Here is a 12,257-nt window from a genome sequence, read left to right as displayed (position 1 = left end):
TTAAAATTTGTTTTAAAACGAGTCCAAACATCCGCTTTAAAAGCTGCGGGACTCTGGTGTATCCTTTCCTTTTCACTTATTGCTGCCATTTCGCTGGTTTTCTTGTTACTTTGACACAGAGGAAATGACGAATGTTGCCAACTAGTGGCCGGAGGTTGAACTGCACAACACAAATGAATAAACGCTGTGAATATCTCTGTGAGTGTTAATTGTGAAATAAAACATCAAATTATTGTCTTTTATATACACAGTATATATAAACCATAAAACAACTTTAAATTAAAAATGTAAATGTTATTTTAAAGAGTTAATATCTAATATTTGGTATTTCAAGTGAAAACGTATCAGGAGTGAAGTTGTGTTGTTGTTGCGAGAGACATTTGTCTGTCTTGCCAAGTTTGTTTTGTGAGTCGTCACTCAAGTGTGTAATCGGTTTGACAACAAGAGAAGAGACAACAGATGTAGAAATCAAAGGAAATCAAAGATCACACACTCCCAGATATAAATAGTTCCCAGAGCAGATGAAAAAAAAAGCGAGGGGTAAATCATTACTCAGCAACTTTTAGAAAAACTAGTAATGATTTAAGTGAATTTTGTTGAGTTATTTAATCTGATCAAAGGTTCCCATTCTTTGCTCAAACCCACGCAAGCAAGAGAAGTCTAGCATGGCCTCGGCTTTTCCAAGCAAGTCTACACATGTGAACAAAGATGGAGGTTATTGAGAGGTTGAATTGTTTTTTATTGAATTGAATAATTTGTATTTTAAAAGGTTGACTTTTTTGTATTTAATATATAATTGAAATAAAAAAAATTAAAGGTTTAAGTTTTTTAAATGTAATATATGAATTCAATAATTTGCATGTTGAAATGTTCAAATAGTTTTTGTTGAATAATTTAATTCAATAATGTGTATATTAAAGGTTAAATTAGTTTTTGTTTTTTAATACATTTATATTCTTATTCCAACATATCAGATTGTCTTTGTTTTTTCTTAAATAAATGTTTTCAAATTCGTTGCCTAAAATTGTGAATGCATGACACAATAGTGCCAACATTTGTATTTTAAATAATTAAAAAAAATATCGAACTTGGAAATTTTATTTTTAATCACAAACAACAACAAAAATCACTCTTTCAATTTGGAATTAAATTGTTTAGGAAATAATAATTCAATGCTTAATGATGATGCCGATGATTTACTTCCATATATATTGACTTTTTTGGCTGTAAAACCTTACAGCGAAGATTAAAAGAGAACTAATGTGGTTATACATGAGAATCTCAAGTTAAAAAATAAGTAATATATTGAGTCTCGGGGTCGCTTCATCCTCCATCTTTATAAACACGGCATGCGTTGCCGACAGAATTAGCGTGCAGCAGGAAGAAGTGCTGGCATTTCAACATGGCGGCCAAGGTGGCGGTGAGCATTACCTACCTACTGGGCCAAAAAGCTCCGTCGCATACGAAATAAAATCTGACCACGAGCACAACACACAAAAAAACAAAAACAGAGAAGGGAAGTTGGGTAAAAAATAAATGAAAATCAAGCAAAAACTTTAAACAATCCATGCTGTTGACAATTCACGCGGTGATTGTGAAGAGTTGGATCCATGAGACAGAAGTCGTGCGAGTGAACAATAAATCCTCACCTTGAACCCTCTGCAGTTTTGTGCGTCCAAATGCCATGGGAAGGTTGAGGGGGATGAAGTGCTCGTGGTTACACACCGACATAAGGAAGTCAAACTTCATCTCAGTAAGGCCCTGTGAAAAAAAAACAGATATTTGACGACATTCTTTTGGTAAAGTTTTAGAAATGTTTATATTTTTCATTATAATACGGATGATATGATTCAAATTTAATTTACTTGCCTACTATCATACCTTATAATACTTATCTTAAATCTCAAAATGTAAAACGTCATGCTCTACATTTAAATAAAAAGAGGAAGTAAAGTGTTTTAAGATAACAGGTGCGTGATCCAGTAAACACATTTTTTGTTCTCACCTTTGGGTCCTTGAGAGTAAAATGACACATGTAGTGATTGATGAGACCGAAGGCAAACCCTCTGTTCATGAAGGTCATGCACCTCTGAGGAGAGAAAGAATGTTGTCTTATCTTACAACTGTAAATAAAAACAACTTCATGATCCATGAATGTAGGTAAATCTACCAGCAGGAACATAGAAGTATGATTCAACAATAGCCTAGCGACCTAGCGTGTGACGATAGCATGTGGATATGCTATTCAGCCCGTGAAGAGTTTTAAGGATCGGGGAAATGTGAGTTCTTCTACTAGAGCAGGTCAGAATTCTCGCTGCAGAGTTTTGTATTAACTGCAGGCGAGACAGATCCATCTTGTTTAGACACCAAAATAAACTGTGAAATTTATTTCTTTACGATACAGTGTCGATATTCAACAGCACTATATCTTTTCTTATGATGTTGGCTTTCAAATCATAATTCTAATTTCATTACCTTATGGTTTGTATTAAATATAAACATTAGAGTTCGTATAAACTAAAATCCAAATCCAGGAAAATTAATATCTGATAGATCCAGGCGATGACTGAGGACAAGAGGATACAGTGGACTCCAGCAGCTTTTAAAGCTGTTGTTTGGACATATTGTATTTTGGTTTGAATGCAGTTACGACTTCGGCAAGAGTCTGTAAATTCTGCATCACGAGAGTCAAGTACTCGACAATACTACAAATATTAACAAGTATCACAATATACAGTGATGCCTATCACATCGGCAAATTATTGGAAATACACACACTTAACAGATCTTTTTAATCCTATTGACAATCCGTATTTTTAGACGCTCAGACCTTAATGAAAGCAGCCAGACTCAGGTTGATGCATCGTGCTTCCTCCGGGATCTCCATGTGGCGGATGGTGATGTGCGGCATAATGGACAGAACCAGTGACTGGAGGGCCTGATGGAAGCTGTCTGGAAACCTCTGGCTCCGTGGCATCTGAATCCGAGATAAATAAAGAAGAGTGATGACGGATGAAGCGTGTTAAGAATAAACACAGTGACGTTTTTAATCACGGCTGATGGAGGATCTGTTTAGATTGTGTTGGAGAAAAACTAAACAGAAGTTTTAAACTGTACACACAAACCTTCATGCGGTTCTCCTCTTGGAGGTACTGAGCCATGGACTTGACCATGGTTTCAAAGAAGAACCAGGAATACTAGACAGTGAGAAGAAGAGAGAGAATCATTTCAAACAATCCATGAGCCACTCGACTGTTTTCATTTCTGTTCCTCAGTCTGCCACCTGCTGGCCACACTACGTAGATAACTATTAGAAACTATCATTCTTCATGTTATAACTACTGCTTTTTCAAGCTTCTTCAAAAGAGACGAGGACCACAAAGCATATATTTTCAGTAAATTTCTGTTAGCCTTAACAACAAAAATAAAGCATGTAGATGTGCTTTTTAAAATAAAAAGATTAACTCTCAAACAATTAATGAATACACCTTTTATTTATTCCACATTAGGAAAATTGTATTTAGCGGTTTAGAAAGAAAAGATTAAACTTACATCTAAAGTATATTAATACATACAGTCCACAGGTTAAAGGTAACAAAAACAACCAATTATAAATACAAATTCAAATGTATTCAAAAGTATTATTATTTTTATATTAATTTAAATAAAAAAAATATAAAAACAATCATGTAAAATCAACACAAAAATGAGTAAAACAAGGAGTACCAGAAATGATTTACCATCTATATTTGCTGAGGTGATATCTGAATATCAATAAAGTTTTACCTTACCTTAATATGCACGAGCAGTACGAACAAAAGTGGAGATCTTTACCTTGAGCAGTTTATTGCTGGTGTTGAAGTCCGCCGTCTGCTTGAGGACGGCGGTGACAGCCGTGGCCAGCACCTCGTGAGTGTTGGCGAAGTGTCCCGAAGCAGCATTGTTGTTGTTGACGAAAACAAACTGTGAAGAAACACAAAAGAAGCATTTGAATAAAATCCACACGTACAATATCCCCTGTCGTTGCTGCACCTTGACATAGGAGCGCAGGAAGTGCTCCAGACCTTCCTCGTGACATCTGGAGACGATGTGGATGATCACACTAAAGAGCACAGACACAAGTTAAAAAAAAACATGTCACTTTCATCTCAATAAGAGGAGTTTTAAGGACTGACCGTAGGGAGTTGAAGGCGATGTCGTGGGCTACCTTGGTGGTGGTCGAGAGCACTCGGAAGAGTTGATTCAGCACGATGGGTAAGAAATTGACGATGACGTGAGTCTCCATGGCGTGAAGGCACTGGTGAAATAGAAGAAAGTGTCGGTCGTTGACAAAAAAAAGGTCAAAACTCACCTCCTTTTATTCACTGACCTTTAAGTATTTGATGAGTTCAGCCTGGTTTCCCTCTGTCGTGACAGCCATCAGCTGACAGTGCTGGAAGAACTTGTGGAGATGAAGGTCCTGCGGAGGAGAAGATCGGTTTCAATACTACTAGTCGAGTTCTGTACAGCAAGTAGAAAGTCAGTTTACCTGAGTGTTTATTGTCGACGCTACATGAGTTCGCACTTTGAACAGCGTCTTGGCGTTTTCCACCCATTTGATGTCGGGCTGCGACTGTGCACGCACAACAAAACAATTCATTTATTTTAATTTAAATTCATAATTTTACCATCCCATTTAATGACTGTGGTCCAGGTGGTCAACTAAACGGTTAAGGTCCAAGGGACACCATTTTATGTTGAAGTTGTGTTTCTTTTTGTTAGTTCGTTTCTTTATATTTAATGTGGCATCAAACAAACAAACATTAAAAACTACAGCGTTCAAAAGCCTAGTCTAGAATGTAAATGTACTGACAATTAAAATTCTAATTATTTGCCAACAATTGTAGACAAACTCCCACCATAGGTAGATAATCAGAGCTAGCATGCTAGCACACGCTGAAATACTGCTATATACAGGGGTATCTAAATGTACTATGTAAACTAATCATAAATAACTTGACTACCATCATCCTAAAGATGCTGTACAAATAAAGATTATTGTTATTGTTATTGATTAAGTGGTAATACAGGCTTCCTTCTGTACTGGTGGATTTAAGGTAAGGTGCTAAGACTAGCATTATGGCTTGCATTGCAAGAAGCGCAAGCATAGCTAATTTAGCTAATGTAGCTAAAGTTGTACAGTAGCTGTGCATCATTTCACTATCGGGACCTATTTGTGATTGTTATTGTCAACAAACACATGCCATTGTTGGGCTTTTCATTTTGACTTCGTAAGATAAAAGTAACATTATACTGTAAGTAAGTAAGTAAGTAAGTAAGTAAGTAAGTAATATTTATTTATATAGCGCTTTTCGAGACCAGGGTCACAAAGCGCTTAAACAATCAAAACAATACTCAAAAAAGTATATACTTTAAAGATCAAGATAATACTGAGAACAACACAGGAGTTCGAGAAATTCAAGGAAAAGCCTGAACAAATAGAAACACAAATGCTCAACACAGCAGAAATAAATAAATGAAAACGTCAGACATCAACACACATGAACAACCCATAAACCTATATTACTTATATTATTTGAAACATTTATATTTCAAGTATGAGATATAAGGGATAAATAGGCACTATTTGACTTTATTTAATAGGAAAATGAATAAACTTTCTTTAAAAGTCTTTACCTATAACGTTTCACAATGATATACTATTAAAATATACTATACAAAACATATTCAGTAAAGCATAAACCACTTTTATGTTCATAATGTGGCTTAATAGTTTATTTTATAATTTAGTTCCCACTGTGTAGCATAAGCAGTGGGAGAATAATCTGCATCATACTTTTTATTTAATAAAGTTTCTGAACTTTACAGGACAAAAAGAGAAATGACATGTAGTGGAGCTGGTACCTTGCGCGAGTCCTGGCACAGATACCCGGCAGGAAGTGTGGCGGCGACCGACAGCTGGAGCTCTGCGGACTGCATCCTGCCTTCTTTCAGCAGAGGCATCCACGAATAGCCCACTGACACATGAGGGACACCAATGATGCATTTAATCCGCTCACAAATCTCATTTGAATTTAGTAGAAAATCTACCTAACGACTCCACTCCTTCCCTCTTCTTGCCGCCGGCCTTGTTGCTCGACTCACAGCTGACATGATAGAAGGTGAAGAGAATGTGGTGTTTCTCATGGAGGTGAACCGGCAGCTCCATTTTCACCTGTCGAGCACAAAACAAACCTTGTTTTATTCACCGAATATAGATTTTTGAAATGAAAGCTTGTTCTCTTTAGTTGGCACAATTTAAAAGAATACAAAGTATAATAGATAAAGCAGGGAGAGGCAGAAAACCTTAACCTTATTAATTATTAGAATGTTAGATTTTAATGTACAAAAACACAATTGAACATGAAAAAATGAGTGAATCAAATTGAATACAGAAAATACAAGTTTGTGTACATGACTCTAACTTGAGCAATTATAATAATAATGTTCAAGTTCTTTTATTGTCAAATATGCATGTATCAAGACCCAGGATGCAAAACATTAAAGATATTAAACACTTAAAACAATTAAAGATTTAAACAGACATTAATTAAGGCATTCAAGAACATAAGTACAAATAAATAATCAACAAACTTAAATAATCAACTAATAGACAGAATATAAATATTTATATATAAATGTGAATAATAATAAGTATTCGATGAAAGACAAAATGCCTACATAGACAATTGATTAGAAATCCTGAATTACCCAAATTAATTTAAGAATAGAATCAATCTAACTTCATAGCAGCAGTTTAATATATTTTATAACAGTTTCAAATATTTGTTTTTGCTAAATGGGAAAAACAGTTCCTTAACTCAGTAGCTATAAATGTATTGTAACCTGTGGTGGTCGAGAAGTTCAGGGCAAACGCAGTAGAAAAATGTACTTGTAATTACAAACTTTTAAGGATTGTATTTGATATATTTTATTTAATTCTCAGAGACCCAAAACCACCTGTATATTAAATATGATGATTATTTTGCTGCAAAGTCAACATATAGTTAAAACATATTTGTATTGATCAGAATTAAAGGGGGGGTAGGTGTGATTTTGGTTGAATATATTTGTTGGATAATATTAATAGCTTGTGGATCATTACATAGTTTGGACAAATGGGGGAAGCAAAGAAAGTAGATTTGGTTGATGTGATTCTGATAAAGTACAAGTTGAAAAAGTACATTATTCTCTGGTAAGAGCGTGTCAGTGTGTGAGTGACTTAATAATCTTGTCGATATAAAACGACCATCTGGGCACCACTTGAGCGTGTACCCCCTTAACTGACCCCCGCCCATTTTCCTGTGAGTCCTTCAGCGCCGAGACGGATTTACAGGATTAACTTGGTCAACAATTTCCTCAGAGAGAGATTAATAGAGGAGAAAAGATCAAGTTGAAACTAATTCCCTTTAATTGGACCAGCTGAGCGACTTGTCAGGCGGTTTTCTGTTTGATGTTTTGTTTTTCGTTACCTCGTCGTAGAACTCGGGGCTCTGGTTGTGGTGCAGGACGGCCGCGTAGCTGCAGCCGGTGAAGAGCGAGTCTCCCGGTTTTCCGTAGATGCACTGAAAACGAAGATGAGTCTTTGAAGTGGACTTTGAAATGCAAACACGGCGTCACACGCAACAACAAAGGCTTCCATCGAAGAACACCATAAAGGATGAAACAGATCCATTCATTCTTTCACCTGCTCTCATAGTAGTTTCTGACAAATCCTTGCAAATATGTTTTCACTCCACGGCTAAAGAACTTAATGGTTCAATAATCCATAGGTTTGCAGAAATAGTCAGTACTCTCTCAAGAAGGATCTGTCTCGCCTGCAGTTGATACAGAACTCTGCAGCGAGAATTCTAACCCGCTCTAGTAGAAGAACTCACATTTCTCCGATCCTTAAAACTCTTCACTGGCTGCCAGTTTCTTTCAGGATCAACTTTAAGATTCTGGTTCTTACTTTCAGATCTATTCATGGTCAGACCTTCCATCAGTGATCTGATCCAGCCTTATACCCCAGCTCGGGCTCTGAGGTCTGTGGATCAGAATCTACTGATGGTTCCTGAACACGCTTCAGGACCAGAGGAGAGAAATCCTTCCAGACTGTTGCTCCTAAGCTTTGGAACCATCTCTGTGTTTGATGATCTACTGACTCCTTCAAGAAACATCTGTGTTTGATGATCTACTGACTCCTTCAAGAAACATCTTGAGACATTTTTATTCGTTCAGGCTTTTCCTTGATTTTCTGGAACTCCTGTGTTGTTCTCTGTGTTATCTTGACCTTTTAAAGTATATACTTTATAGAATATTAATTTCATTGTTTAAGCGCTTTGTGACCCTGGTCTGGAAAAGCGCTATTTAAATACAAATTACTTACTTACTTACTAACACATGGGTGTCAAACTCAAGGTCAGTCAAGGTCATAGGTCAAATAAAATGTAGTGAGAGTCTTATTATTATGAATTTAAATGAAATTACTATTATTTAACCATGTTGTCAACAGCATAAACCACTTGTTAGGATTGAAAACGAACAAAAATCTCAACTATATATTTGATTGTTTCAGTCCTGCATGTGAAGGTTTTGAGGTGGGACTCCAGCCCAGAATACTTCTTATTGCTGTTCAGCAATAACTAGAGCTAAAGATAATCCCGTCGCTCCGAGCATGCAGCAAAAAACTCTCTCGTCTGGAATATTAGATATAAATTCCGATGGTTATTTCTTTTTTTTATTGCAATAAATAAGAGAAGAACGAGCTCAGAATATAAACCAGCAGAGGAAAAGTAACGTCCTGCTGCCTGGAATCATCGGAGCAGCAGGTTGACAGGAACAGGATGTCAGATGTGATCAACTGAACATGAGGGCCCCGGAGCCGCCGCTGATCAAATCTGCTGCCTCCAGTGTCGCAGCAGAAACAAAAGGACAAACAGGAGCGAGTGTGGAATGTTGAGGTTCTGCACCTTCACGTCAACATTTTGTTACAAAAAGGTTGATATTAGTTTGACGATAGTTTATGAAGATATTCTTATAACACTTCATTATAATAATGAAATAATACGATAACATTTAATTCCCAGGTTCATGAAGACGTCCAGGTCAAGAGCAGGATCTCCAGACCTCGACAGATTCCATCTCAGCGGCAGGTAAACAACAGTGAGGCAGACGATGATCGAGGAACTGAGATAGAAACACGTCCGGATTCAAGATGTTAATCGTGAGACGAAGAATTTCATCTCTATTGGCAAAAATAGTACAAGATAAGTATCGACATTCCACTTAAAAAAACAAGAATTTGTGCGTGTGTCTATAGGTGTGTATTTTTTTGTCTAGGTGTGTGTGCCTGTATATGTGGGTTTGGATGTTTGTGTCTATGTTTGTGTGTGCATCTGTGTGTGTCTGTATATGAGTGTGCATCTTTGTGTATACCTGTCTATGTGTGTGTGTGTCTGTATACGAGTGTGCATCTTTGTGTATACCTGTCTATGTGTGTGTGTCTGTATACGAGTGTGCATCTTTGTGTATACCTGTCTATGTGTGTGTGTCTGTATACGAGTGTGCATCTTTGTGTATAACTGTCTATGTGTGTGTGTCTGTATATGTGGGTTTGGACGTTTGTGTCTATGTTTTTGTGTGCATTTGTGTGTGTTAATGTGTTTTAATATGTGTGTTTCTGTATATGAGTGTGCATCTTTGTGTATACCTGTCTATGTGTGTGTGTCTGTATACAAGTGTGCATCTTTGTGTATACCTGTCTATGTGTGTGTGTCTGTATATGTGGGTTTGGACGTTTGTGTCTATGTTTGTGTGTACATCTCTGTGTGTCTGTATACGAGTGTGCATCTTTGTGTATTCCTGTCTATGTGTGTGTGTCTGTATACGAGTGTGCATCTTTGTGTATACCTGTCTATGTGTGTGTGTCTGTATACGAGTGTGCATCTTTGTGTATACCTGTCTATGTGTGTGTGTCTGTATACGAGTGTGCATCTTTGTGTATACCTGTCTATGTGTGTGTGTCTGTATACGAGTGTGCATCTTTGTGTATACCTGTTTATGTGTGTGTGTCTGTATACGAGTGTGCATCTTTGTGTATACCTGTCTATGTGTGTGTGTCTGTATACGAGTGTGCATCTTTGTGTATACCTTTTTATGTGTGTGTGTCTGTATACGAGTGTGCATCTTTGTGTATACCTGTCTATGTGTGTGTGTCTGTATATGTGGGTTTGGACGTTTGTGTCTATGTTTGTGTGTACATCTGTGTGTGTCTGTATACGAGTGTGCATCTTTGTGTATACCTGTCTATGTGTGTGTGTCTATATACGAGTGTGCATCTTTGTGTATACCTGTCTATGTGTGTGTGTCTGTATACGAGTGTGCATCTTTGTGTATACCTGTCTATGTGTGTGTGTCTGTATACGAGTGTGCATCTTTGTGTATACCTGTCTATGTGTGTGTCTGTATACGAGTGTGCATCTTTGTGTATACCTGTCTATGTGTGTGTGTCTGTATACGAGTGTGCATCTTTGTGTATACCTGTCTATGTGTGTGTGTCTATATACGAGTGTGCATCTTTGTGTATACCTGTCTATGTGTGTGTGTCTGTATACGAGTGTGCATCTTTGTGTATACCTGTCTATGTGTGTGTGTCTGTATACGAGTGTGCATCTTTGTGTATACCTGTCTATGTGTGTGTCTGTATACGAGTGTGCATCTTTGTGTATACCTGTCTATGTGTGTGTGTCTGTATACGAGTGTGCATCTTTGTGTATACCTGTCTATGTGTGTGTGTCTGTATACGAGTGTGCATCTTTGTGTATACCTGTCTATGTGTGTGTGTCTGTATACAAGTGTGCATCTTTGTGTATACCTGTCTATGTGTGTGTGTCTGTATATGTGGGTTTGGACGTTTGTGTCTATGTTTGTGTGTACATCTCTGTGTGTCTGTATACGAGTGTGCATCTTTGTGTATTCCTGTCTATGTGTGTGTGTCTGTATACGAGTGTGCATCTTTGTGTATACCTGTCTATGTGTGTGTGTCTGTATACGAGTGTGCATCTTTGTGTATACCTGTCTATGTGTGTGTGTCTGTATACGAGTGTGCATCTTTGTGTATACCTGTCTATGTGTGTGTGTCTGTATACGAGTGTGCATCTTTGTGTATACCTGTTTATGTGTGTGTGTCTGTATACGAGTGTGCATCTTTGTGTATACCTGTTTATGTGTGTGTGTCTGTATACGAGTGTGCATCTTTGTGTGTACCTGTCTATGTGTGTGTGTCTGTATACGAGTGTGCATCTTTGTGTATACCTGTTTATGTGTGTGTGTCTGTATACGAGTGTGCATCTTTGTGTATACCTGTCTATGTGTGTGTGTCTGTATACGAGTGTGCATCTTTGTGTATACCTGTCTATGTGTGTGTGTCTGTATACGAGTGTGCATCTTTGTGTATACCTGTCTATGTGTGTGTGTCTATATACGAGTGTGCATCTTTGTGTATACCTGTCTATGTGTGTGTGTCTGTATACGAGTGTGCATCTTTGTGTATACCTGTCTATATGTGTGTGTCTGTATACGAGTGTGCATCTTTGTGTATACCTGTCTATGTGTGTGTGTCTGTATACGAGTGTGCATCTTTGTGTATACCTGTCTATGTGTGTGTGTCTGTATACGAGTGTGCATCTTTGTGTATACCTGTCTATGTGTTCGTGTCTGTATACGAGTGTGCATCTTTGTGTATACCTGTCTATGTGTGTGTGTCTGTATACGAGTGTGCATCTTTGTGTATACCTGTTTATGTGTGTGTGTCTGTATACGAGTGTGCATCTTTGTGTGTACCTGTCTATGTGTGTGTGTCTGTATACGAGTGTGCATCTTTGTGTATACCTGTTTATGTGTGTGTGTCTGTATACGAGTGTGCATCTTTGTGTATACCTGTCTATGTGTGTGTGTCTGTATACGAGTGTGCATCTTTGTGTATACCTGTCTATGTGTGTGTGTCTGTATACGAGTGTGCATCTTTGTGTATACCTGTCTATGTGTGTGTGTCTATATACGAGTGTGCATCTTTGTGTATACCTGTCTATGTGTGTGTGTCTGTATACGAGTGTGCATCTTTGTGTATACCTGTCTATATGTGTGTGTCTGTATACGAGTGTGCATCTTTGTGTATACCTGTCTATGTGTGTGTGTCTGTATACGAGTGTGCATCTTTGTGTATACCTGTCTATGTG

General features: G+C 37.5%; 1 protein-coding gene across 2 annotated transcripts in view; it reads right to left on the bottom strand.

The window, feature by feature from the left end:
• dock11 (dedicator of cytokinesis 11) overlaps nucleotides 1-12,257 on the bottom strand; it is a 59,457-nt gene that overhangs the window by 19,594 nt on the left and 27,606 nt on the right. The window contains exons 19-31 of one of the 2 annotated variants that reach the window (XM_087788671.1): nucleotides 7,512-7,604; nucleotides 6,091-6,214; nucleotides 5,905-6,017; nucleotides 4,529-4,612; nucleotides 4,370-4,459; nucleotides 4,176-4,297; nucleotides 4,033-4,102; nucleotides 3,835-3,963; nucleotides 3,126-3,197; nucleotides 2,831-2,977; nucleotides 2,006-2,089; nucleotides 1,650-1,761; nucleotides 1,436-1,474 (exon numbers count right to left, since the gene is read on the bottom strand). In XM_087788671.1, the coding sequence (XP_087644797.1) occupies nucleotides 1,436-1,474; nucleotides 1,650-1,761; nucleotides 2,006-2,089; nucleotides 2,831-2,977; nucleotides 3,126-3,197; nucleotides 3,835-3,963; nucleotides 4,033-4,102; nucleotides 4,176-4,297; nucleotides 4,370-4,459; nucleotides 4,529-4,612; nucleotides 5,905-6,017; nucleotides 6,091-6,214; nucleotides 7,512-7,604 (1,279 nt within the window). The remainder of the gene's footprint in view (nucleotides 1-1,435; nucleotides 1,475-1,649; nucleotides 1,762-2,005; nucleotides 2,090-2,830; nucleotides 2,978-3,125; nucleotides 3,198-3,834; nucleotides 3,964-4,032; nucleotides 4,103-4,175; nucleotides 4,298-4,369; nucleotides 4,460-4,528; nucleotides 4,613-5,904; nucleotides 6,018-6,090; nucleotides 6,215-7,511; nucleotides 7,605-12,257) is intronic. The other variant, XM_087788670.1, reaches the window with a different exon arrangement.

This window comes from Callionymus lyra, chromosome 4 (genome assembly GCF_982586985.1).
Source record: "Callionymus lyra chromosome 4, fCalLyr1.hap1.1, whole genome shotgun sequence".
Taxonomy (NCBI): domain Eukaryota; kingdom Metazoa; phylum Chordata; class Actinopteri; order Syngnathiformes; family Callionymidae; genus Callionymus; species Callionymus lyra.
This window is presented reverse-complemented; position numbering and strand designations above follow the sequence as displayed.